The 27914-nt window shown below is 44.9% G+C and overlaps 1 protein-coding gene across 1 annotated transcript in view; it reads right to left on the bottom strand.

Moving 5' to 3' along the window:
• Nucleotides 1-367: 367 nt before the first annotated feature.
• The window catches only part of ACBD3 (acyl-CoA binding domain containing 3), a 37375-nt gene continuing 9828 nt past the window's right edge, over nt 368-27914 (bottom strand). Inside the window, exons 2-8 of the mRNA XM_021679470.2 lie at nt 18818-18959; nt 18021-18161; nt 14311-14469; nt 12224-12398; nt 8346-8532; nt 5929-6213; nt 368-2581 (exon numbers count right to left, since the gene is read on the bottom strand). Of these exons, the coding sequence (XP_021535145.1) occupies nt 2370-2581; nt 5929-6213; nt 8346-8532; nt 12224-12398; nt 14311-14469; nt 18021-18161; nt 18818-18959 (1301 nt within the window). The 3' untranslated portion in view covers nt 368-2369. The remainder of the gene's footprint in view (nt 2582-5928; nt 6214-8345; nt 8533-12223; nt 12399-14310; nt 14470-18020; nt 18162-18817; nt 18960-27914) is intronic.

The raw sequence follows: 27914 nt of genomic DNA, 5'->3' as shown, positions 1-27914 counted from the left end.
GTGCTTTCCTTTCCACCAAAGTCTGAACACTTTAAAATCTTTCCTAACTCTCTGGGGCAATTCACAGCAAAAACTGATCAGTCAGACTGGGGCGCCTGGGTGGCTCAGGTGGTTAAGCGTCTGCCTTCGGCTCAGGTCATGATCCCGGGGTCCTGGGATCGAGCCCCACATCGGGCTCCTGGCTCAGCCAGGAGTCTGCTTCTCCCTCTCCCTCTGCCTCTCCCACTGCTCATGCTCTCTCTCTCTCTTTATCTCTGTGTCTCAAATGAATAAATAAAATCTTAAAAAAAAAAAAAAACTGATCAGTCAGAAATAGTCTTGTTGTTGGTTTTCAACTTTTTAAAACAGAAAAGGTCTTTTGGGCCACTTCTTCTCGTCCTTCCAAAATGAGGAAGTGCAGAACTAACGCTTCAGAGAGTAACTGTAGTAATGAAACATCAACGGATTACAGATAAACATTTTAATTGATTAAATATATTATTTTCAAGATCTTTTTGAAATCGCACTTGTACTGTACTAATCAACAGCCAAAGGCAATAAAAAAGTTTAAAACCAAAAAATGTTCTGACATGAGCACATATGACAGGAACCACTGCTGTGTAAAGTGACATACACTGCTCCCGAGAACAATGATATTTTTAGAAGATAATTTACCTTAACATGTGCAAGGACAAATCTGTAATCAAAGGCTGGGAGAAATATATATTAGTGCCTGCTTTTTAAAAGTTTATTTTACATTTTAAATACAGTATTTTCTCATTAAAAAAAAAAAAAAAAGCCAAGAAGTGCCTAACCCCATGGTTTCTCTACCATATATACATGAGAGCTGATGGAGAGCCTCAAAGTGTTCTAGACAGAACAGTGTGGACACCTCTGAGCTGGAACTAGTGAATCAGAATTAAAAAACACAAATTAAGCACTGCTTAGGAGAAAATAATCCAGTTTCTGAGTAACCAAAAGAGAACAGAGTTAGGTATGTACAAAACCAGGTATTAAAAAACAGAAATGCAGCACACAAAAACAACAGCCCCTCATGTAGTGAACTGTATATACCGCAGTTAATCAATGGAGACCCTCCTATGAGAAGTGATTTATGATTTGAAATTGTAAAAATCTAAGTATTTCAGTAACAACATATAGTAGTAACATTACGTGTGTATTGCCGTCTTTGTCGCTTTCTAGCTATACCACCCCTCCCTTCTGAAAACAAGAATCTCTACACTAGTCGATCACTTATACAAACATGAGGCAATTAATCCATATTTGTTTTCAGTAAGGAAAACAAAAATGTACCTCTTCCCATCTATGAAGACATAATACAGATTAAAGCAATAAAAAAACTTAAGCATGGGCATTTGTGTCTCCAATCCTCTCTAGTAAGCAACTCCAAACGGAACTGTGTAGAGTCTGTGCCTAAGTATTAACACACGAAGAGAAAACGGACTGTCTCTGGCAGTCATTCCCACTGAGTGCAATGTTACTCCCCACACACCGAATTATATTTGAGTGATTTTATATATTTTAATTCAGTAGGTGCCAATTCGAGTTTATAAAACCCCTACCTATCTGCTTGTGTAGAAAACAGTTTCAATTTGAGGTACTCTATAAAAGCCCAATCGAGACAAAAAGGAGTTAGTTCTGCTTTGTTACCGGCAGAGTGAGGACCAGAGGAAAAGCAAAAGACCAAGCAGACGCTTGCTAAGACGGATGTCTGAGGTGTTCTAGGTGTCTTGATAGTTCGATTATCAATCAGCTCTGAACATTCTTAAGATTACCTCAGAAAATAATTCTCTGTCATACAACTCTGAACTGAACAGCTGCACTCAAAGCAAAAACAATCTGGGTTGTTCAGAACAAAATCGAATTGAGGCAATCTGTCTATGATCATCTGTGAGGTCTTGAGTTTTTAAGCTTTAAAAATGATGACCTTCATCAAAGTCAGCTGCACCTCACGGAGACTACTGACATGAGGATGTCCCATCAGCAGTCACGGTAACTACGGGCTCTCATAAGACACATGGAGCAGGCAGCAACGGACTCACCATCGGCCAGGTGGGGTCAACGTGGGGAGGTTTTATTTTGGAGACCTTAAAGATTTAACACATAGCTCCTGTAACTTCAGCATCCATTAGTGACTCTGGTGGTCAGCACCCAAGGGCTGGAGGGCTCTGAGGAAGACCCCGAGCCCCAGAGTATTAATGCTAAAGGGTCTCAAGGGAACCCCGAGTCCCAACAAGAGTTCACCAGCCATCAGACCAAAATCCAAGACGGTAAACACTGACTGCAATGCTCCACAAAAGTCAAAAGAAATTCCAAACTAAATGCTGTCTTCTGCCCAACCCTAGACTCCAGACTCTGTAACAACATCTTTATCTAGTATAATAGACTCTGTAGTAAACTGACTTTGACCTCCACAAAGAGTAGGAGTTGTCGAACTTGAGGAGGTAGACCCCTCTCCCTGGGTATTGGTGGCTGCCGGCATACACTTCTTCGTGACAGTCCCGCCGGTACACAGGCACAATCTCGTCCAGCAGAGGCTTGGCGGCGTGCTTTCTGGCTTTCTCTTCACTACTGACGTTTTCTGTGAGACAGAATGGAGACACGTCAGTGAACAGATCCAGGAAAACCACATTTGCATCAAGCACTGCAACCCCATCCTTCCTCTGAGAAATGGCTCATCAGGAATTCTCTGAAGCCACTCTACAATGTACACGCCTGTGAGCACGTCCTGGCTTCGTCTTTCGTTCATTTGTTCGTTCCTGTCTCTGAGCAGCTGCTAGCTGGGGGTGGAAGCAGCCAGCATCTCGCTCTCCCTGGACCACCGCTCCCACTTTGGAGCCCTCTCTTCCCTGGGGACACCCATTCGATTCCTCACTCCTCCCGACAGGCGGAACCTCGCTCATCTGATCAGCACCGAGGAAAACGATGCTCCTGTCCTCTTCCTCAACAATATGAACGTTCTCACTGTTTTAGGAAGGGGAAATCGAGCTTCTGAGGACTATCATGTTCTGTACATCTTAGCTTTGAGAGTAAAATGAGGAAACCACAGCAGAGAGGTAGGTATTCAGAGACACTCTGAAAATCCATTCCTTTCGCTATAGGCCTGTATCAATCCGGGGATGATCCCAGTGGCAAAAAGTGAGCTCTGATTCTAGGTCTGTCCCAGTTAATAGTTTGTGAACTGTAATGATAGGAGGTTAGGGAAAAAAACCCTCTGGAAACCTACAGGAGTGAGAAAATTATGAACCAGCTTAAAATCTCAGTTTCACATATTAAATATAAACAACCTCAGGCAAACAGGTCAGAGGAATATGCAGTGCAAAAGATAAAAGACTTTCGGGTCCATAACACGGCAGAGTGAATTTTGGCAACATTGGTTAACTGCGTGGTGACGGTCAGTGGCCACTAACAGGAATTTAAACAAGGCAAGTCTGAGAAACTCTCATGGTCTAGAGGAGCTGAAGGAGACAGGATAACTAAAATGTGGCATCCTGGATGGGATCCTGGAAATTAGATGAAAACTAAGGAAATGTGAATACATATGGACTTCAGCGAATCAAAATGTATCCACATTGGTTCGTTACTGATGCTGAACGTACCGCAGTACAAATGGGTGTTAACACAAGGGGGAACTGGGTGTGGAGTACACAGGAACTCTTTGTACTGTCTTTGCAACTTTCCTATAAATCTAAAATTATTCTAAAATAAAAAAGTTTACTTAAAAAAAAAAAAGCAAATGACATTCTGATAAATAGGCCCAAATCAGATTTGCTTCATCATAGCAATACTTAAATATCTTTCATTTGCAAATGAGAAATACAGAGCCATTCAAAATGCAAACTATTGCCTATAAGGATATCCATGAAACAGATTACTGGTCCAGTAATTCAAGATCCAGATTTTGTTCAAAACCTGTAAAACTAAAGGTTACTGAGACAGATGAGCAATGCACCTTTCATCAAGTTAAGCAAAGACCTGGGACCTGGCAGCAATAAAGACGGGAAGAATCAGAGCACAGAATGGGAGTTATCAGCCACACTTCAGAGAGAACAAATTCCTGTAGCTTCCAAGACCAAATGGAGAAAAAAAAAAAACCCCAAAGCAACAAAAAGACTGGACTGCTCTTCCATCTTAATCCAAGCTAAAAGGACCCCCATAAAATGCACTACGGGGACAAGACGAGGTGGCATGGTGGCCTTCATAAGAAGCCATAGGGACACATGCAGTCTGTGAGCTAAATCTTCAAAAAGGAGAGTTATGCTCACTCTTCTCAAACAACTCTTGGGAGCAATAAATCCTCACTGCTGTTTCGGTTCACACAGGGGTATTAATGACTTAGTTTCAGACAGAAATGATTTTATGATTAGGACTAGCCCGAGGACAGGTAAGTCCATTTCCACCTGAGGGATGTCACACACGAACGCAAAGATCAAGGGTGTGCCGTGGCTCTCGCCTCCAGAGAGGCACTGGACCCCGGCCATGTTTACCGGCGCCCCACCCAACATCAGTAGCCAAAAATGACCCTCAGCGGAGGGCTCACACTAGGACAACCTCCCTTTGGAGACTCTCCAGCAGGCAAGCCAGGAGAAACAGATCATCTCGACCTGCTTCTTAGCAGACTTCTACACTAGCCACAAAGCTCTTTCGAAGTACAACAGTCTGCACCACAAACCTCCCTTCCCAGACATGTGCAAACAGTCTGATTTTCATGAGTCCCTGTGGCACATCAGAGATGCCAGTCCCTGGCCCTGACATTGCTCGGGGGCACCTGCCATGGGGGTCGGGGTACCTGCTCGGGGGTCTCTCTTGTCTCTGCTTGCTCTTTCCTCACTCCTGTGTTTTCCCTTCCAGTTCAGTCAGCAGTATCTGTGGGCGATGCTTCACCAGGCTCCGGACCTCAGAGATAAAGGCCACGGGACACAAAGCAGCCCCTCAACGACACGGGCCCACGCGTGTGTTGCCATACGTGGCCCCAGGGGGCCTGGTGTGCGGCACGTGTGGTGCCCGGATCCAACTGTGAGCCTCCACAGCTGCCTGAACTTCTAGCCTTCCTCCACAAACCTCTGACAACTACCTCTTTCAGTGTATCCCAACGTGATCTCTGCGAAACACTACCAACCGTCTTCAAGCACGAGCAGCTGGTCTGCAAGTCACCCCAAAGGTTACTAGTTCCAAGAACCAAGAGGCTGCCGCTTCACTCCCACGGCCAGGGCACTCCTTCCACACGAGCCTCGGCCAAGCCGACCCAGGAACTCAAGTGCTCACTAGGTACGTACCAAAGCCCTGAGCTCTACCTTTTCTGCAAAACAAAATTAAGGAGACCATCTTCTCCGTTAATATGCATACATTTTATAGTCTCCTTCCTAGACTGAGAGAGTTTAAACTGTTCTTGGAAACACTCCATTTTGTCCACTTGGGAGAAAATAAAAAATTATACTTGTGTAAAATGGGGAAGAACAGCTGACTTTTTTTTTTAGGTACAACGTTCTGGTATGAGTTTCTGTATTTACACTAAAAAAAAAAAAAACTAAACGACCTAAAAAGCTAATATCAGAACTGTAAATTTAAATAAACTCCAGAATTGGCAGAATTTCTTGCTTGCTCTTTTAAAATTTTTCAAAATGATCTTGCACATTTGGCTTTCCAACACAAAGTGCTGGAAGTAAAACAGTACTGAGAAAGCAGCGACATAACACGTAATACACTGCCAGACAGACCCGCCGCGCACTGAAACAATGGCATGTTCGGACCCCAGGCCCTTCTGAGAGGCTGGCCTGTCTCTCAGCCTTTCCAGCTGAGGTCCCACTTCTGAAGAGATGAATCCCTGTCCAGAAAGAGTTAATCAGGATAAGGGTGGCTGACACAGGAACCAGGCCCTTCTTGCCAACACACACCCCAGCACTTGTCAGTACGGACCCACAGCTCTACCTTCCTCCTCCTCGTCGTCATCACTGGACTCGCTGACATGCACGCTGACGGCAGTGTTCGGAGAGTCTGTCCATTCAAAGTACACCCCAAAGCCAATGTCATAATTGTCTGTAGCAAATTCCCAAAAGAGGTATGATCCTTCTTCATGGGTGGGGACTCGAACAGTGACCACTTCTCCTCGGCCCACTGTAATCACGGAGTCTGCATCCTGCCGAATCTTCTCTTTAAAGTCTTTGATCTGGGGTCGGGTCCACATGGACGGAGCTGCTATCGCTGGAAGAGATTCTAAAGGCAACAGGAATTACGCTGAAGAGGATGAGCCTTCACCTGCAGGCGGCCAACTCGCATGGGACCCCTGCCTGGCCGCAGTGAGGCGCCACGTGCCATCTGGTCTCCCTGAGGGTCAGGGACTCAGAGGAATGTCCGGGCTCCCCAGCCAAGTGTCCCCCTGAACTGCAGCATTTACCAAAGTCACCAGGCATCAAAGGTCACCACACCACTTCAAGGAAAACACGCAATCCACAATCTTAGAAGAGATTTTTCTCTACACTCTGATTACGTATGGGGATTGGAGACTGACCTTGGAAACCTCCTAGCTGGAGCCAGGGAAACCTAATAACGAAGAGTGTCTGGACTTAGGAATAAACTCACTTTTGGATCTGGACAAGGAAAGCTGGGCTTTGACTTCAGTCTCTCTGTCAAAAAAAATAAAACCCTTGACCTCTGAGGATCCCAAAGTTCCAGGGGCTATTCTAAAGGAGCTCACAGAAACAGAAAAACTTGGACAGGATGGCATCGCTAGGGACCGAACAGAAAGGGGGAAAGTCTTCTTGCTGAGCAGCGTCTATGTGCACCAGACCACTCAGCAGGTTTTTCAGACGCAGTCGCAGAACCTTTAACAAAAGATTCATTTGGGGGCGCCTGGGTGGCTCATGATGGTTAAGCGTCTGCCTTTGGCTCAGGTCATGATCCCAGGGTCCTGGGATCGAGTCCCACATCAGGCTCCCGGCTCGGCGGGGAGCCTGCTTCTCCCTCTGACCCTCTCCCCTCTCATGCTGTTTCTCTCTCGCTCGCTCTCTAAAAAATAAATAAAATCTTTAAAAAAAAAAAAAAAAGATTCATTTGAAAATACTGGGAGACCTGGGGCACCTGGCTGGCTTAGCCAGCGGAGCCTGCGACTCTTGACCTTGGGGTCATGGGTTCCAGCCCCCGCATTGGGTGTGGAGATTACTTTAAAAAAAAAATACTGATAAACTCTTATAAGGATAAAAGGGAAGAGAGGTTAAACCATGGGATTTTCAAAGTCTTATCCAAAGCTGCTTTCAGTTACTTACTCTAAAAAGACAAGGCAGATGTCTGAAACCAACTTCCTTACGAACCACACCACCACCCAGCCCACCTTAGTGTCAAGTCTTGCTTCGGCTTTCTCGGCTCAGTCCCCACATCACACACTCTTGACCTACACAGTGCCTCTCTCCCCACCACAGCCCTTACATGGCTACGGTTTACATCTTGTGTGTCCTTCTCCCTCACGTTGTCCCCCTACGCTCAGAAAATCTTCAGTCAGTTGCTGAAGGAACTAATGAGCTGCCTGTAAAAAGCTAGACCTTTGAAAATGCTAAGTTATCTTCTGGTACTTTAGTCTCAAAAAATACTGCAATATTTGGTAGGCAGCCTCCAAGATGCCCCTGACCCCGTGATCCTCACGTCTGGGTATTCACGCACTTGGGAGGTCACTGGCCACAATGTACCAGGGTTGGTACGTGTGGCCAACAGAATACTGTGCAAGTGCCGATGTAGGACTTCCAAAGTTAGAGTGTGAAAGACACTGCCACTTCTGCCTTGTCCCCTCGGATCACGTGCTCTGGAGGAAGCCAGCCACTGCGTCCAGGACACTCAGGCCGAAGGACAGGCTTCGCAGGGCAAGGAACTGTGGCCTCCTGCCAAAAGCCAGCCCCAGCTTGCCAGTCATGGAGGGAAGCACCATGGAAGCAGAGCCTCTGGTGCCCGTGGAGCATCCACCCAACTCCAGTGCCAGCCAGCATCGTGACCGAAATCCCATGGGACCAGAACCACCACCGCTCAGCTAAGCTGCTTCCCAAAACCCCAGTAATCTCACCCGCTGTGTGAGACAGTAAACAGCTGTTACTGGAAGCTGCTAAATCTGGGTATGATTTGTCACATAGCAACAGATAACCAATACACAACCCAAAGTGTCCAAAAGTCCTCTGACGTGCTCTTCTCTGCCTATTCTAAGGGTCACCAGAGGCATCGGATTCAGACTCAAAAGGGTACAAAAGCATTCAACTCTCACAAATATGTGATTGCTCTCCAAAGCCAGTGAGCCTGACTCCTGCCTTGCTTTCCATGAATCTCAGTTATGACATCTGGATGGACACACACATGCCAAACCATACCTTTGGGTCCATTCTCCAAGGCTTCTTCTGCAGCTTCTGGTTCAAGTTCTTTCTCTGGGTTGTCAGTGTGAGTTTTGGCCTGTCCATTGACTGACATCCTATCGCCCGGTGCCGCTGCGTTCACTTTTGATGACGCAGGCAGAGAAGCCCCCGCGACTGCTACTTCCTGCTGTTTCTGTAAGGCTGCCTACAAGTGGAGAAACAGTGAAGACACACTGACCAGGACGGCTAAGGATGGCACACTTGCCCTGGAATGCACTCTGACCCCGTGTTTTTGTCCTACTAAAGCACTGTGCTTCAAGAAATTACTGATAGGGGCGCCTGGGGGGCTCAGTCGGTGAAGCGTCTGCCTTCGGCTCAGGTCATGATCCCAGGGTCCTGGGATCGAGCCCCACATCGGGCTCCCTGCTTGGCGGGGAGTCTGCTTCTCCCTCTCCCTCTGCCTGTCTCTCCCCCTGCTGTGCGCTCTCTTGCTGTGTCAAATAAATAAAATCTTTAAAAAAAAAATTAGTAATAGACTTTTATCAGTTTTATCTTATCTATGATGAGTATTAGTAGGACAATACCGAGCCAACAGCTAAAAATGCTGAAAAATTATCATGGACAAAAACCTGGGTCACGTTTTTGTGACCTAAAGATCATTAGAAAAACTAACCAGGAAAAATTAGAGTAGATAGAAATAATCAACCCCAAAGACAATTATACACAAAAATTGAACACAGTAACATTTGTTCTTAAAACCGACAGAAGAAAATCTTGATAAAATTCAGATACATAAAATCTGAATCAGGAAAATTAAACTTGGTAGTAATAAATGATCACAGAGGAAAAATCATGAAGGCAAAAGCTGTAATTAGTAAAATCCGATATGGGGCCCCAAAGTAATCAATCAAATATGGGTGATTACTCTGATATGGACCAAAATAATAAATGAAATCTTCACCATAAACTATACACAGAAAAACATCACAATTGAACTGAAAACTGTTAATCATGTTATAAAAAATATCAACCTAAGAATTAAACAGGCTTACAAAATGGAGCTTGAGGCCAAAAGACTTTCTTAATGACAATTCATCACTGTTATTAAAATATGTACATTCATAAAAATGGAATCAAGGGGCGCCTGGGTGGCTCAGTCGTTAAGCGTCTGCCTTCGGCTCAGGTCATGATCCCAGGGTCCTGGGATCGAGCCCCGCATCGGGCTCCCTGCTCGGCGGGAAGCCTGCTTCTCCCTCTCCCACTCCCCCTGCTTGTGTTCCCTCTCTCACTGTCTGTCAAATAAATAAAATCTTTAAAAAAAAAAAAAATGGAATCAAAATGTCCCAAGTCAAAATGGAAGAGTAAAAACATCTTAAACACAAAGGACAACTATCTGGGGACATTCCCCTCTTCTATCAAGACAGATATTAGTATTATTAGATATACCTAAGTGTTGTTACTTAAGCAACTTTTGAGGAACCTTTGAATTATATATAGAGAAACATGTACAAATCATAAACAAATGTACAACCTGATCATTCTTCATAAAACAAACATACCCACGTAAGCAACACCAGGTCAAGACATTATCTGCATCCAGAATTCTCCTTTTGACACACTCCCCGACCCATGCTGCAAGGGTAACAACTAAGCTGACTTAAAACACGACATATCTGCTTCGCCCATTTTTCGACGTTTATATATATAAACGGAATTGTATAATAAATGTTCTTTTTTGTGTCTGGCTTCTTTTACTCGACATTATTTTTGCAAGGTTCATCCATAAGGTTATAAAATAATTGTATTTTGTTTGCACTGCTATGATATTCCATTGTGAAGATACAAAATTTATCCATTTTACTGTTGATAAACATTTGGGCATTTAAGTAACTCTACATTAAAACATGAAGTCATAACTGAGCTTACGTTTACAAAAGTAAAAAATAAAATAATGAAACAAAGAAAACATAGGAAAAAAGCCTTTATAATCTCACGGTTTAGGGATAATGACATATTTCTACATACCTGTACACAAATTCAACATATCATCTACAATCCAATTATTTCCATGAACAGCAACGCTTTCTTCTGTGGCTAACGCAGGCTGGTAATACATGTAAGATTTTAAAATACCTCCTTTCAAGGCCTAGATTCTCAGTCATTCCCACATGAGTTTTCTAGAAAGAGTACCAGCTTCCCGAAAAAGTGCATACAACCAAAATAAGTCGGCACACTCAGAACATTCACTGTGAGACAGGACAGCTAGAAAAGCATTTCTGTGGATGATCAGCAGGCCCAGCTCAGATGGCTGCTCTCCAGGAGGCCGTGCTTGAAATCCTCCAGCAGAGTGAACAACTCCCTTGGGGATCCCACTGCCCACAAATATACATCTATTACAAACAGCAGATCATTATGATTTATTTACATCATCTCTCATCTGTACTTTGGGAAGGTTTTAAAAGCACAGAAAGATATAGGAACAAACACCCACATAACTACACCTCCAAATGAACAAGTGTTAGCACTCTGTCATTTTGCTCAGTATTTATACAAAAATTACTACTTTATGTTCCTTCCCCAGTGCCTTTCCTTCTCCATTCCCAGAGACCACCAGTCAATGTGTAAAACCGAGTTCCATCACTGTAATCTAAATTACGGATTCCAGATCCTTCTCTTCCACAGATTCTTGGTTTGCCCTACTTGACCAAGTTTGTTCTCACTAAATGACAGCAACCTATAAACAGGGCAGGGCGTGTGAGCTATCCCACTGGAAAACCATCTCAAAGCCCATCTCAAAGCCCTACAAGCAGGAAGAGGGAGTGGTACGCTCAAGCAGAAACAGGCTTTCCAGGACAGAAAAGAAATCCCTCAGAAAAGCCACTTACTGTCTTGAATAAACTCTGGGGTGACATCCTTTTCAGCTTATGAACGACACAAAATTGCAAGCCTTTTAACTTCAAGGGAAAAGGTATTTTAAGTAAGGATATTAATTTCCAGAGAATTTAAAGAGGTTGGCAAAACAATCAAGGTCACTTCATCTGACAAGAAATGTTGAGCAACTATAATGTCGCACACTTTCTTCCTGTGGACTGACAGGTCATAACTACTTTTTAAGTGGAAAGTAAGGAAGTAAAACTTCGCCAGATTCACCCCAAGAAGGCATTAGTGCCTCTGCCCTGTGTGAAAAGGGAACACAGATCAGCGATCTGCCATACGTACACAACACTTTCAAAGAGCAACTCTTTTTCTCATTTTGGTCCTCTGAGAGTTCAGGGAGGTGAGCGGGATCGGTACCGGGATTTTTTTTCTCCCATTCCCGCTCACTGGGAGAAAAGGCAGAAAAATCAGAGCAGTAGGTAACTTGTCTGATATCAAACAAGGTAACGGCAAAGCCAGGACCGAATCCAAGTGTTACCCTGCTCTTCTTCACCCCACGCTCTTCACGCTACGCCACCTACGCCAAGTCCCTAGGGGTAGGGAGCTGGAGGGACTAGCACTGTGGTGCAGGGGGGCACAGTCTCGCTCTAGCACCTCACGCAAACATCTAGATGACCAGCCCGCAAGACCCGCTGACAGCCTGAGGGGACCGGTCCTCCCATGGGCAGCCGCCCCGGCCTAGGGCCGCCCACTGCCTGAAGGACACGGCAACCTAACTTGAACACGAATCACCCAGGATCACCAACAGGGTCTGCCCCAGACTCACCGGAATGACACCCGGTGCGCACAACCCCCGGATGCCCCGTGGTCACGTCATTTTTTGCCTCCATGTCACCTGTCTGCTTTCGTAACTGCCCGTGCACCCCGAGTCTCCCCACAAGGCCCCTACGAGTCACGTTCTCCTTCGAAGCTAACGGCGCGGAGCAGCTGAGCCCGGCGAGGAGGGAGCCCCGGCGCACCTGCTGCTGGGCGAGCTGGGCCTGGTAGAGCTGCTGCATGTACTGCTGGTAGTGCTGCTCCTGCAGCTGGCGGACGAGCAGCTGCTGCTGGTCCAGGCTGCCCGGGTACTGCTGCGCCGCGTACTGCTGGAACTGCACGGCCGTCTGCGAGTTCAGGGCCGCCATGATCTGCTGCCTGAAACACCAGAGACACACACTCGTCGGGCCGCGGGTCACAGGTCACGGCTCGCGGCCAGAGCAGACGGCCCCGTGGCTGATCTGTACCACTGGTCACCCCGTGCAAGGACTGAGCCGGGCATGCCTTCCCACCCGCATGTGGTGCCGCAGGCCCAGAAGAAAGGCTTCAGAAGCCACTGGGCCTCTCTCACTTTTCACTGAGGGTTTTCAAGGAAAATCTGGGATGGAGAGGGAGAAGGATTCCCGTGTCGGATCCCCATCGTCCCCATCGTAACTACGAACGGTCGCCGGGCCCCGACTGTGCGCCAGGCGCTGTTTGCTTGCAGGTACCAGCCACCTGGGAGGAGACAAGGCTTCAGACGGGAGGTGGTGCCGGCGTTCGGGAACTTGCCCGAGATCACTCTGTGGGAGCGGCCAGAGCCGGGATGTGGTCAGGCAGGCCGGCATCAGCGCGGACTCCCAGCAGGACGCTGTCAGAGGGTGCCCTGTCATCTACGGCGGGGGCGTGGGGGGGGGGGGGGGACACGACACGACAATGACAGTAACATTCAGCTGCCGGCCACGGCTTCTCTACCTGAACACTCGGAGAGCTGGAAGAGGCAGGACAGAAACCAGAACGTGTCACGAGCGGCCCTGGTAAATATAAGTAAAGCCAGGGAAACTCTGCAGCTCTGAGGCATTTCATTTAAAGCCTGCCTTCGGGGTGCCTGGGTGGCTCAGTCGGTTAAGCATTTGCCTTCGGCTCGGGTCGTGATCCCGGGGTTGTGGGATCGAACCCCATGTCAGGCTCCCTGCTCCGTGGGGAGTCTGCTTCTCCCTCTCCCTCTGTTGTTCTCCCTGCTTGTGCTCTTTCTTCCTCTCTATCAAATAAATAAATAAAGCCTGCCTTCCAGAACAACACTGAAAATAGTATCTGAGCACACTTGGTTTAGAGACAGTAATTTCTGTTATTATAAATCTCATTTTCTCTCCTACAGGCACCACAGGCTTCCTACCTCAGTTATGTGACCAACTTAACAAAGTTCGGAAAGCCATCTCTCAATAGACAAATAAATAAGTAGACAGATGAGATAAAGCAAAATCTCACAAAGTCCTGCACTGAACCCGACACGTGGCCCATCCAGGGCGCTGCCTGCTCCCAAAGATGTAGCATTCCTAGTCTCTCCCCAAAGCGGAATGAGGCCCAAGGTTGCTCTGCGACCAGCACTGAAGCCTTTCTGAGGAGCCGCTGAGAGATAACATCAAGAGACTGTCATACTCTCTGGTTTCCTCTAGACGCCACCCCCCGGCCCCCCACACCTCAGACCTTCCTCCCGCACGTGCGGTGTCAACCCCTTCCTCCCTGTCCCCACAGCTCCCTCCTGAAGAACCAGTCCCTTGTGATGCAGCTGCTCTCACAACCCTGAACGAGAGATGGTTTCAGGCCCCATCCTCTGTCCTGGGGCTCTGTCCTGGGGCTCTATCCTGGGGACTCTGTCCTGGGGGCTCTGTCCTGGGGCTCTGTCCAATTCCGGCCAGTCTGTCAGACGCATGAAATCCCGGATCACACAAATCCACACCAGGACAGCCTCGTGTCCACCAAGGCAGAGAACAGAAGGGGCGAGACAGACATACAACTGGGAATCGAGACAAGATCACCAGGACCCAGGGACAGAGCCAGCAAGCCACCTCAGCTTCCGCTCTAGTCCCTGGGTCCTGGCAGCTAACCCCAAGCCCTTTCCTTTTCGCCACCCACTGAAGCTTGAGCCGAGGCCCCCTGGGGAACGTGACAGACCACTGGTACAAACGGCGGGAGCCGAGGGGCATGCACCTCCCAGCACACAAGTCACAGAGTTCTCCCAAGGCGCGGCGCCTGGAGGCCGTGGCGGTCCGGCTCTCCCGCTTCAACACAAGCAGTCCGACCCGCTTACTTCTGCTGCTCCAGCCGAAGCCTCTCCTCTTCTACTCGCCTCCTCTCCTCTTCCTCCCGCCTCAGCCTTTCCTCCTCCTCTCTCCTGCGCTTCTCCTCCTCCTTCTGCAGACGCTCTCTTTCTTCCTCTTCGCGCCGCCTCCGCTCCTCCTCCTCCTTCCTACAAGCGAGGACAGACACGGTGAACCCTGTACAACGAATCCTACTTAAATATCACTGAAGACTTTATTTCCCAGTGAAAACTGACACACTCGGAGAGAACGAAGTGGTCATATTATCGAAATTTGAGATGCATACACTCGGCTGGTAGAAATTTATCCTGTGGGGTCAATCTCACAATCCGCAAGAACACGGCAGAAATAATTACGGCTGTGTGGCAGAAGAGAAAGGTGTCCACCAGTAAGAGACCACTGAGATCATGATATGCCCACCCTGAAGGTTTCCCTCACCTACGCTCACAGCGTCACAGGCTTTCCGTTCCCATTTTTTGCTGTGGTTGTAATTAAGCTTGCACGAGAAATTCAGCCACACGCCTGCCTACCGTCAAAGTCTGTGCTCCGCGAGGGCAAAAGCTGCCTATCTCCCAGTGCTCCAACCTTGGAGCTGAGCACAGTGCTAGAAAGAACAAGCCCTCAACTCATGTGTCTAAAATGAATAAGGCACCCCGAAATGCCACGTGGCCACAAAAAAAACCCACGACTATATGGCCTGACACGCACTTAATATACTTGTTTAATGAAAAGAGCAAGGAAATAACAGGAAAAAGGTCTGCAAAGACCTTAACTGGGGGCGTCCAGGTGGCGCAGTCGGTTCAGCGTCCAATTCTTGCTTTCGGCTTAGGTCATGATCTCAGGGTCCTGGGATGGAGCCCCCCATCAGGCTCCAGGCCCAACACAGAAGTCTGCTAAACTTTCTCTCTCTCTGTCCCTCCTCCATGCACTCTCTCTCAAATAAGTCAGTCTTAAAAATACACCTTAAATGTGTCCTTTCTCATCTATTGAGAGAAGAGAGCGATTAAAAGCAAGGTGGGAGGTAAGGTTTTCAGTCTGTGCATCACATACTGCCATAAATGAAAAATATTTATATTGCATGTATCTGTATATTACTTCTGAAATTTTAAAAAATGTCAAAGCTTTGACTTTAAAAGAGAAATAGAAGAGCTAGAAATGCAGGTGCCGCCTCTATCCAGCTCTCGCCTGCTCTCGGCTCCTTTCCCGGGGGGAGCACAGACCCCACGGCAGGAGGAGCGAGTGCGTTGCCGGCTGAGCACGGTATGGAGGGCAGGACGGCTGAGGATGGTACGCAGGTGGTCTCTGAGATCTGAGGGGACACCATTTCTTGGGCCTACAAGAACTGCTCGGCTTACCCCATTTTCCTCCCCGAACTCCTGTAAGTGATGAACAGCACATCGGAGGCACAGCCAAGGCTCAAAACAGCAATAACGTGACCTACTTCTAACCTGTCACAGCTGGGAGAGGGCAAGATGTTCCACAGCCAGAGCTGGGCCTGTAGGACCGAGAAAGTCTAGGCTTAAATGCTTTCAAAGGGCGCCAGATGGATTTCATCTCACGAAAGAAGTACATTTTTTTAAAAGATTTTATTTGAGAGAGAGTGAGAGAGAGAGAGCATGAACAGGGGCAGAGGCAGAGGGAGAAGCAGACTCCTCGCTGAGCAGGGACTCCGGGATTATGACCTGAGCCGAAGGCAGACGCTTAGTGACTGAGTCCCCAGAAGTACATTTTTAAAAGGAAAAATGCAGTTTTACATGTTAAGATGACTAACTTAACTATTCAATTTACCACTAAGAATCAAAACTTTTTCTTTTTTTGAGCAGCAAAGCGAGGTTTATTGATCGATAGTAAAGTGATAGCACAAAACTCCCAAAGAGCTCCGGAGGGACCCAAGAGGGCCCCAAAAGTTTTGCCCGAATCAAAACTTTTCCTTTGGATAAAAACAATCTTCCTTTGGATAAATGTCTTCTTTTTTTTTTTTTAAGATTTTATTTATTTATTTGAGAGAGAGAGAATGAGAGAGCGCACATGAGAGGGGGGAGGGTCGGGAGGGTCAGAGGGAGAAGCAGACTCCCCGCCGAGCAGGGAGCCTGATGCAGGACTCGATCCAGGGACTCCAGGATCATGACCTGAGCCGAAGGCAGTAGCTTAACCAACTGAGCCACCCAGGCGCCCTGGATAAATGTCTTCTGAAAATGGTTTTTTTTTTTTGAATTTTATTTATTTATTTGACAGAGAGAGACACAGTGAGAGAGGGAACACAAGCAGGGTAAGTGGGAGAGGGAGAGGCAGGCTTCCCGCTGACCAGGGAGCCCGATGCGGGGCTCCTGCGGTCCTGGGATCATGACCTGAGCCGAAGGCAGACGCTTAATGACTGAGCCACCCAGGTGCCCCTGAAAATGTATTAAACTACTTCCTATCACCTTAAACAGGAATAAATTACACCTAGTGCTGTCTGTTGATGACTCAGGAGTTATAACTACACACCTAAGAACTGTCTATGTCCTAATACTGTGATGGAAAGTTTATCTTCGTATCAGTGGCCCCTGACTGCTATGCTTTTTTTATAATTCTTGTGTCTATTTTTCATGGTTTCTGTCTTCTTCCTATCAGGCTGTTTTCTGTTCCAATCCTGGTTAAGGTAAGAAAGCAGAGAACCAACAGTTTCTAAAGTAAAGTATCTGAGGAAAAAAACGGCTTTATAGTGTCATTTTCATTACTCAGATATTTCAGATAATCAAAGTTATTGAAAATATAACCTCTAGATAAATAAGGTGTTAACTGGGGGCACCTGGGTGCGCAGTCGGTTAAGCATCCAACTCGGTTTCGGCTCAGGTCGTGAGATTGAGCCCTGCGTCGGGCTCTGCGCTCAGCAGGGAGTCTGCTGGGGATTCTCTCTCCCTCTCCCTCTCTCCCAGCTTTTGCTTTCTCTCTCACCCTCTCTCTCAAATAAATAAAATCTTAAAAAAAAAATAATAAGGTGTTAACTGTAATGCTGTTGAATTCACAGTCATGACAAAAAATCCCATCAAAATAAATAGTGTATTCAGCAGCATTCCCACCCACCGCCTGGAAATAATTAATAAGCCATCTGGGAGCCAGAGCCAATATGGATGTCTCCATAAGGCCTACCATATAGCACAGGTGACAGCCAGGATATGGAGCATAATGTTCTAGAAGCTCAAGGGAAACAACAGCAAGGAGTGTTTCCCTTTGGGAGGGGAGAACTACGGTGGAGCTTGCTCAAAACCTCGGTGTAACCAGGACAAGAGGAATGTTGCCACCAGATGGAAGCAGCAGCCCCCTGCCCCCCCAAACTCCTAGTATGAATACCTGCTCACACAAGCAGGTTTGAACAACTGCCGTAAGAAGTGGGGGTCTGGGGGCGCCTGGGTGGTTCAGTCGGTTAAGCATCTGACTCGATTTCGGCTCAGGTCACGATCTCAGGGTCGTGAGATCAAGTCCTGCGTCAGGCTCTGCGCTCAGTCTGCTTGAAATTCTCTTTCCCTCTCCCTCTGCCCTTCCCCCTGCTCGTGAGCTCTCTTTCTCTAAAAATAAATAAAATCTCAAAAAAAAAAAAAGGGGGAAGTGGAGATCCATAGGCAGCGGGACATGTGATCTAGAACAGATATTCCATACGGCAAAAGCATCAGGACCGGGGCTGCACAGGAATAAAGTACACCGTATCCTCGAACTTCACCTTTTCTTTTCTTGTTCTTCCTTCTCTATTTTGTGGGATGCAACATATGTTGAAAAGAGATGGCAACACCTATTTAGGAGCTTGACAAATTCTACCATGGCGTCCTCTTTAGACATGTTTCCCAGGGCCGCCCATTCTCTCCTGGAAGGAATAACAAGAAAAGTCATTACTGCCTCTTCCTAAGAGTAAGAATGTGATTTAATTTAAGCCTAAACGTGAAAAATTCTCAACGACAACTAAAATGCAGCATGATTCTACCATAAGCAAAAAGCTCAAAACTCAAGTTTCAACAAGTAGGCATTGTCGATGTATTAAATTATGTGTGCCACACACAATCCACACCTACTGCTGTAAACTACAGTTCAGCTGCACTGCTGGTAACTTCCATACAAGCAAAGGGGTATCTGAGTCTGACTTTCCTTTTGTCACATTTTAGTCTTAACTGAATACAGTTCTCAGGGCACTGTTTTCTGTCACCACTCTGTGTATGTCCCAGTAAGGAAAGCAATGATTGTGTATTTTAAGTGGCTGCTTTTAATGTTATTTAGGAAGAATCAAATGAAGTTGTACTTGTCTTATGTTCATAATCAGATGAGTAAACTTCTTCTATATTATTTATCCATAAACCTCTCCAAGCCAAAAACAGATACACATCTGAAGACTCCAGAAGCTGCAAGCAAAAATGGCTGTTTCAGTCTTCCTCTAAGCTAAGGAACCAGCCGTTTGCATCTTAACCGATTCACTCTGCGCTCTTCTTAACACTACTCTAAGGTCATTATACAACAAAACACGGTTACCTCCTGTCATTCCCCAACACATCAAAGAATCCAACCTCAGGACAAGTGTCTGGATTATATGGACCCATAAGAACCTGCTTATGCAGTGCCACAAGCTTCAGTTTTTCCTCATAAGTTGGATGAAAGGCTTTGCCATCTTTTTCTGCAAGATAAAGAAACATGAAAACAATTAGAATTGGCAAAAAAACGTATTTTCGGTGTTCTACGTTGAAGGTCCACTGTAAGGGATGCCACACACGGCCTGTGATGGATACAAATCTTATGGTGGCATTTGTATTTCAAATACAAAATTTTAACAGTTGGAGCCTAAGACAGAAATCCTTTATGCAGAGATTTTTTCCATGAAGCCGAGTACCAGTTTTTACGTTCAAACTTCTGCAGAGAAACCCATCTGTCAAGCTAACAGTCAGACACACAAACTGTTCTGCTGGACATCCTCTACCCATTCAAAAGTTGTGTAACAATCGTTTTTTAAAAGTTTAAAAAATAATTTTGCATCAGTCACCTTTTTTTTTTTTTTTTTTTAAAGATTTTATTTATTTATTTGAGAGAGAATGAGAGAGAGCACATGAGAGGGGGGAGGGTCAGAGGGAGAAGCAGACTCCCTGCCGAGCAGGGAACCCGATGCGGGACTCGATCCCGGGACTCCAGGATCATGACCTGAGCCGAAGGCAGTCGCTTAACCAACTGAGCCACCCAGGCGCCCTGCATCAGTCACCTTTAAGATGATCACGCGTTAAGAGGTTACGCGTACCTTGAAAGGCTATAGTCAAACACATCGGTCCCACTGAGGCAGTGCGATGTGGTGAAGAGGCTCTGAAATGAGAGGTAAATCTCCTCTCAGATCTTTCCTAGCTGTCAGACACTGAACCTCTCTGTTCATCAAGGAAGTGAGGAGTCCACTGCTCCTTCAGAGGTAACGGGGTAGTATCGACGATAGCTAGCAGATCCTTTCCCCTCCTTCATAGCATGGTTGGCTCTGGCAGGCTCCAACGGGCAATGAAGAGTGAAGCCAATTTTGACCTGTAAAGACTTAGCTACCACCACCATTCAAAGCCGTATGAAAGTGGGTGCTGGTAAAAATGGGAAATCCTTAGAGAACAGTTCTGCTTCTCTGATAAATGGTAGCATTAATTACTGACTGGTTCTAACAAAAGAGACTACCACTTAAAAAAAGGTAGAAAGGAGTAGATACTGCCTACGTATTTTATCCATGCACATAATAGTCACCAAAATAAAATCACTGCTGAGACAAGAATGTGGGTTAAAGGTTATGAACAGGAAACTCAGAGGAGAAAAAAAAATAGAAGTTGCCAACGAGCATCCCAAGATCCTTGACCTCACCAGTCAAGGAAATGCAAAGTTTTCATTAGATACCAAAGCCTCTGGCGTCATATAGGTCAAACAAGTCAGGTTAACATCAAGAGTTGGTAAGAATGGAACAAAGAGGTATCCACTCTCCTATACTAATGTTGAAAGTATACACTGTTATCTTGGAAGACAATTCAGCAATTTATTTCAAAGGTAAAAATGTGCACACCCCATGACCCCGTCATTCCAATTCTCATGGCCCATCCGTGATACTGGGGGATACAGCTGTCTTCTTGTTACTGTAAACAATTTACAAGTTCCTCAATAGAGACTGCTAAATAATGTGATATATTCACACTGTGGTATAAATGAAGCAATTATAGGAAACACTAAGTGCCAAAGCAAGTTGCAGAAAACGATAGAGAATCGCAGCACACAATCTATCCCATCCATTCGAGCACTCCCCCGACCACATACTTTAACATCTCTTAAATCAGATTCAGTTTTACAATCCAGTATTCTACAGTTACAAGAGTGCTTTTTCTTTCTAAATAATAGCATGTAAGATAACAGTGAGTCTTAGAATTGAAAAACACAGCACGTAAACACACCCACATGCATATTCTCCAGGTACCCTTACATGAAGGTAGATGCAAATAACAAAATCCAGGAGTCACAAGACAGGAGACCCAAGGAGTCTCTCAGAGAACTGAAGCCTTCCTTGTGACATCCGAACTTTCCAAAGAAAAGGTGTGGAAGGACAAACCCAACTGTTAAGAGGGATTGCCTCTAGGGAAAGAACCGGCAAAACTAGTGGATGAGGACTGAAGGAGAGTTTCCCTTTATATATGCTTGTTTATATATGAATTTTTTTTTCTGCAAGAACAAACTCATGCAATACTTGGAAAAAATAAACATGAGGAAAAAACCAAACTGTGGCACTGACCTTATTTAAAAAATCGGAACAATTCAGCAACCTGTGGACCTGCTATCGGTCTCTGCTACTGAGCAAACAGTATTACTAGACAATTAGCAACAAGAGCAGTAACTTCCTCTAAAGCTTTTCCAACAGGATTATCATAGTTCTGTATTTACTAACGAAAAGGTAACTCTCACTTCAAAATCCAACTCTTAGAATGCGATTTCAATTAATGACTGACATTATAGAAAACATTTTTATATTCATACTTTCAACTTACTATATTGAGCCTGAGTGTAAATTCATTGCCGTCATGTAATAACTTACAAATTATTGAGGTTCAATTACAAATTTATAACATGGCAGTACAGTAACCAGCTGTAGGTATTTCAGGTATATATTTACTGCAAAGTGTAACAGTTACATTGAGATAAAGAAAATATTTTATTTTTTGAAGATTTTATTTGAGAGAGAGAGAGAGAGGGAGAGCACAAGTAGGGCAGAGGGAGAGGGAGAAGCAGACTCCCCACTGAGTGGGGAGCCTGACACAGGGCTGGAACCCAGGACCCCGAGACCATGACCTGAGCCAAAGGCAGACGCCCAACTGAAAAGATTATTTTAGAGCTCACTTCTGACTTAGAAGAAAACAGAACAAAAGGTAATGAAGTAGACTTATTTCAACTCCTTAGGCTGGGCCAGGAGTTGAGTTAAATTCCATCACAGTCTATAATCAAGATAAAGCAAAATGGACTGGAGTTTACAAAACCAAAATATACCTTCGCACTGTCTTTCATGGAAAAACCAACAAGCTCAAAAGAGTTGCTATTTCATTCTCTTCCCAATGAAATCTCTCTGAAATACAACCCTGAAAAATTATCTTGGCAAGAAAAATGGTGTTATGCCTACTTATGTTGTATTATTTAAATTTAAAAAAATCTCACTATTCAACAATAACACAACACTTAAATTACAGTAATCCAGGGAACAGAATATACAGCTGTTAGACAATTATAATGGATACACAGCATTTCAGAGAACAGGTTTACGATGTACTAACTAAAGTAAGTAGAATGAAAAATTATATATGATGTTTAGAATTACTTAAAAATGCCTACAATGCGGCCAGATACCACAGAGAATGTAGAAAGATAAAATTTTAAGAATTTGGGTGAGTGATTATACATACTATAGATCTTCCTTTTAAAAAATTACAGTTAATGGGGCACCTGGGTGGCTCAGTCGGTTGAGTGTCTGACTCCTGATTTCGGCTCAGGTCATGATCTCAGGGTCGAGGGATCAAGCCCCACGTCAGCTTGTGCTGGGCGTGGAGCCTGCTTTAGATTCTCTCTCTTTCCCTCTCCCCACTCCCCTGGTACCCCCACTCTCTCTCTCTCTCTGCCCCCACACTCTCTTTCTCTAAATAAATTAATTTAAAATTACAATTAAGATTTTTCTTACAAAATTAGCTACTTAAAACCCTATTCTCAGATGTTAGACTGTTAAAATGTGTGAAACAATAGTGGCTACTTTGGGCTACCATTTACCAAAAAGCCTTTCTTTAATTTTGAAGATGTACATAACCACCCTTAACCATCTACCTTTATTTTGTACAAATTAACCACCAGAAGTTTTCCTGTGTTAATTATGTCACAGATAATCATTAGAAACATAGCTTAGGGGCACCTTGCTGGCTCATTCAGTGGAGCGAGGGACTCTTAATCTCAGGGTGTGAGTTTGATCCCACGTTGGGTACGGAGATTACTTAAAATAAATAAATAAATAAAATAAAAACTAAAAAAGAAAAAAGAAACATAGCCCAGAACAAGTTCTTCTCACTTTCACCAACTTGTGATGATTTGAAGAACAGTTCCAACTTCTGATCTATTAGTTGAAACAGAATTAAGGTTTTTCTTTTAAGATTTTATTTATTCATTTATTTGAGAGAGAGGGACAGAATCCCAAGCAGACTCCCGCTGAGCATGGAGCCTGACGTGGGCTCGATCCCAGGACCCTGTGATCATGACCTGAGCCGAACCCAAGGGTCATACACTCAACCGACTGAGCCATCCAGGCGCCGCAGAAGGTTTTTGTTTTTGAAACAACCAAAAAATGGGCGCCTGGGTGGCTCAGTTGGTTAAGCGACTGCCTTCGGCTCAGGTCATGATCCTGGAGTCCCTGAATCGAGTCCCGCATCGGGCTCCCTGCTCGGCAGGGAGTCTGCTTCTCCCTCTGACCCTCCCGACCCTCCCCCCTCTCATGTGCTCTTTCAGTCTCTCTCTCAAATAAATAAATAAAAAAAATCTTTAAAAAAAAAAAAAAAAAGATGAAACAACCAAAAAGGAACTATTCTAACTACATCATTTTATCTTGAGCCTTATAAAAAGAAATTATGTGCTGGCTCATAAATGACTCAAGAAAGCTGTAGTGAGCCTGAGAAATAGAAGGGGCAGAGCACATGGTACAAGTTTCTTGCTTTATTCAGTCAGTATTCCTGGGATTTTGTTTTATTTTTTCCTTGGGGGGGGGGGGGAAGCCGAATTCTGTGAAAGTAGTTGCTTTGACCTAAGTAAATGTAAATAAAGATAAAATCAGATAGAAACCCCACTCACTGGAAGACCAAACACTTTCCTGATAAGTCATGTAATACAGGAATTTTCAAACCTACACACACAAATTTTACTTGCTGCAGGGAGAGGATTTGAAACTAAAAGGTCTAATGGATAAGGGGGAACTTTTTAGCCTATGACTACACCACAGTTATTTTAATGGAGGGAGGGCCCATTTCTTATCAGGTAACGAATTTACTTCTTTATTTCGAACACAGAACACTCAGTAGTATGAACTAGGAGCCGGGAAGAAGGGATTGGTGAGTAAACAAGGAAACTACTCATTAATCAGCAAGGTGAAAAAGTGACCCCCAGCCTAAAAAAGTGACTCATCAGGGTGAGTTTCAGGATTTCTGAATGCCATTTTAACATCTGCCCTTTTTATGCCTGACAGAATTAAGAATATACTGCCAATCCATAAAGAATTTTTCAAAAGAGGAATATGTTTTGGGGCACCTGGCTGTCTCAGTCAGTAGAGCATAGACTCCTGATCTCATGGTTGTGAGATGGAGCCTCACGTTGGGTGCAGAGATAACTTAAAAATAAAATCTTTAGGGGCGCCTGGGTGGCTCAGTCGGTGAAGCATCTACCTTCGGCTCAGGTCATGATCCCAGGGTCCTGGGATTGAGCCCCACATGAGGCTCCCTGCTCAGCGGGGAGCCTGCTTCTCTCTCTCCCACTCCCCCTGCTTGTGTTCCCTCTCTGGCTGTCTCTCTGTCAAATAAATAAATAAAATCTTTAAAAAAATAAATAAATAAAAATAAATCTTTAGGGGTGCCTGGGTGGCTCAGTTGGTTGGGCATCTGCCTTCAGCTCGGGTCATGATCCCAGCATCCTGGGATGAAGCCTCACATCAGGCTCTCTGCTCAGCGGGGAGTCTGCTTCTCCCTCTGTCTCTGTCTCTGCCTCTATCTCTCATGAATAAAGAAATAAAATCTTTAAAATAATAAAATCTTAAAAAAAAAAAAAGAGGAATACGTTTTAAGTGTTAGTTCTGGTCAAGCAGTCAAATCTGTTCACCACCATGAACCCCAGCACTAAGCACCATGCTTGGTTCACCGATACCACCAAAACCACACCCAACACATCTCACTAAAGAAAACATTAACTTTATAGGTTAATTTCTGTGGGAATTAGCAAAACAGTACATCCATTCTTATGAATTGTACTGGCATTTCCGTAGAATCATTTACACACTTGTCAGTTTTAAGAACTGTTCTATGGGGGCGCCTGGGTGGCTCAGTTGGTTAAGCATCTGCCTTCAGCTCAGGTCATGATCCAGGATCCTGGGACTGAGCCCCACATTGGGCTCCCTGCTCATCAGGGAGCCTGCTTCTCCCTCTGCTGCTCCTCCTGCTTGTGCTCTCTCAAGCTCTCTGTCAAATAAATAAGTAAATAAAATCTTAAAAAAAAAAAAAGAACTGTTCTATAATTTTTTCTTTAAACTCTTATTGGATCTTCAAATTAATCATCATTATTCAGGTTGGGGACAAAATTTATCTAAAACAAAAACAAAAAAACACAACAAAACAAAGAAAAGGAAACACATCAAACTGTTAATAGTAATAGTTATTTCTGAAAGACTACACACTTTTCTTTATTCATTTTTTATTTTCCCAAATTTTCTTCAATATGCATATGTACTTTCATATTAAATACATATACGCTTTTTTTCAACAAACATTTATTTTATTTTTTTTTATTTTTTTTAAAGATTTTATTTATTTATTTGAGAGAGAGAATGAGATAGAGAGAGCATGAGAGGGGGGAGGGTCAGAGGGAGAAGGAGACTCCCTGCTGAGCAGGGAGCCCGATGTGGGACTCAATCCCGGGACTCCAGGATCATGACCTGAGCCGAAGGCAGTCGCTTAACCAACTGAGCCACCCAGGCACCGATCAACAAACATTTTTTTTTAGAAGTCAAGACAATTTGGGCGCCTGGGTGGCTCAGTGAGTTAAGCGTCTGCCTTTGGCTCAGGTCATGATCCCAGGGTCCTGGGATCGAGTCCCGCATCGGGCTCCCTGCTCAACAGGAGTCTGCTCCGCCCTCTGCCCCCCTCCCCTCATGCTTGCACGCATGCATGCGTGTTTTTTCTCTCTCTCTCTCTCATGCATGCGTGGAAAAACAAATAAATAAAATCTTAAAAAAAAAAGTCAAGACAACTTATCTTTCAGACTTTGGGACAAGGTTAACAAATCAATTATTCTCCTGAGGAATATACAAAACACAGGAGGATGTGCAAATAATCCCAACCACCCTTAGTACAGGACAGCACACACTGTGCTGATGTTCTCAACTTAAAAGAAAACGCAGAAAATGAAAACCCTTCACAATCTACACCACTAGGCAGACTATTAGTATTATAATAAAAAAAGTTACTTCTCTTTCACTCTTCAGACACATCCCAGGATTTGTTTTGTTTAGTTTTCTGAGTTAGATGGGAATCATTTTCTTCTAAATTATTTTTGGATCTATGGGCATTAAATATGCTTAACAGGAAAGTTATAACTATCATTAACTACACAGAAAAGGCGGTGCCGAAACTAAAAATTCTTTAACCAGGACCACATTCCTACAGGAAAGTTCTATTTCAGGCCTGCCAGAAAGGGATAGACAGGCATCAACCTAGGTTCCTGCACTCACAGTTTAATGGTTACAAAGTTATACTCAATTTTGGAATTCTGCTTTCTACGGCAACCAAAAAGACAAACGTAAATTATGCTTAGAAGAAGCTGCAGAGCTATTTTTCAGGTACCCATGTGTACAAACACAGCAATGAGAAGTAGACAGTGACCACTTCTACCACCTAAGGGAAGCGTTGACGGCAAAGCAAGTCATTTTCGTTTGAGTGGGCTGAATGAGATCACTTGTTGGCATCGGTCCAGCAACAATTATTAAAAAAAAGTTTATTTTCTATAAAACCGAAGACCGATAAAAGCCAGGTTAAAGGAGACAGACTAAAGCAGGGGTTGGCAAACTGGACCAGCTCTGCCCACTGGTCCCAGCGCAGAGCCCGATGTGGGGCTCTAACTCACAACTCTGAGATCATGACCTGAGCTGGAATCAAGAGTATGATGCTTAACCAACTGAGCCACCCAATCACCCCTAAAGATTTTATTTTTAAGTCATCTCTACACCCAACGTGGGGCTTAAACTCACGAGACCAAGAGCTGCATGTTCCACCTACTGAGCTGGCCAGGCGCCCCTGAATTTTATGTTTTCTAAGGGTTGTAAAACAACAACAAAAAGCAAAACTGAACAAACAAAAAAGAATGAACATGTACACAGACCGTATATGGCTATTAAAGCCTAAAATACTATCTGGTCCTTTTAGGAAAAGTTTGCTGACTCTTAACTAGAAAAAGAAGTATTTTTACTGTTTTGGGGGGTTTTTTTTAGATTTTATTTATTTATTTGAGAGAGAGAGCATGAGAGGGGGGAGGGTCAGAGGGTTTTTTCTTTGGGGCCAGTCTCCCCTGCAAATACTCCCCTCTCCTTCCTGGGATGTATGAACTTAGGTGTCAGCATTTAGGAACCAGGGGAGCCCGATGCGGGACTCAATGTGGGACTTGATCCCGGGACTCCAGGAGCATGTCCTGAACTGAAGGCAGTTGGTTAAGAAGGCTGTGGCTTAACCAACTGAGCCACCCAGGCGCCCGATTTTTAGATATCTTTAAAAATCAAATATAATTAAAAGGATAGAAAACATAAACTTCTAGCTAACCATGATGTATTAAACACGCATGATCCTCAATGAGACCTCAATGAAAAGGAATATGGAAGGCAATTTAGAGAACCCTGGGAAGGTTCAGGAAGTGAAGGCTCTGGGTTCTTTAAAAGCTGGAGTTTAGATGGAGATAAGAATGCTGGTTGAAACTCTTAAGCGGCAGGTACCCCTCCCTCCCACTGTGTGGCAAGCCCAAGCACGCAGATGGCTACCTCACCCCTACCACAGCAGAGGCTGATGTTTACTAGAGAACCTGAACTCACAGATGCTCCAGATGGGAGGACACCAGGCTGGGAGTGAACTGCAGGACTAAAAACAGAGAAACAGAAGTTTCCCTAGTAAATGGTAAACAACTCCAGCCACTCTCCCTTCTCCTGCCTGGTTCCTAAATGCTGACAACTAAGTTCATACATCCCAGGAAGGAGAGGGGAGTATTTGCAGGGGAAACTGGCCCCAAAGAAAAAACCTACAGTTACTGATTTGAAAGATACTAACGCTTGAGGGTTCCCCTATGAAACCTCTGCCTCTTCACC

The sequence above is a fragment of the Neomonachus schauinslandi genome, chromosome 6 (assembly GCF_002201575.2).
Source record: "Neomonachus schauinslandi chromosome 6, ASM220157v2, whole genome shotgun sequence".
NCBI classification, from domain to species: domain Eukaryota; kingdom Metazoa; phylum Chordata; class Mammalia; order Carnivora; family Phocidae; genus Neomonachus; species Neomonachus schauinslandi.
The sequence above is the reverse complement of the archived record's forward strand: the minus strand, read 5'-3'. Positions and strand labels throughout refer to the sequence as shown.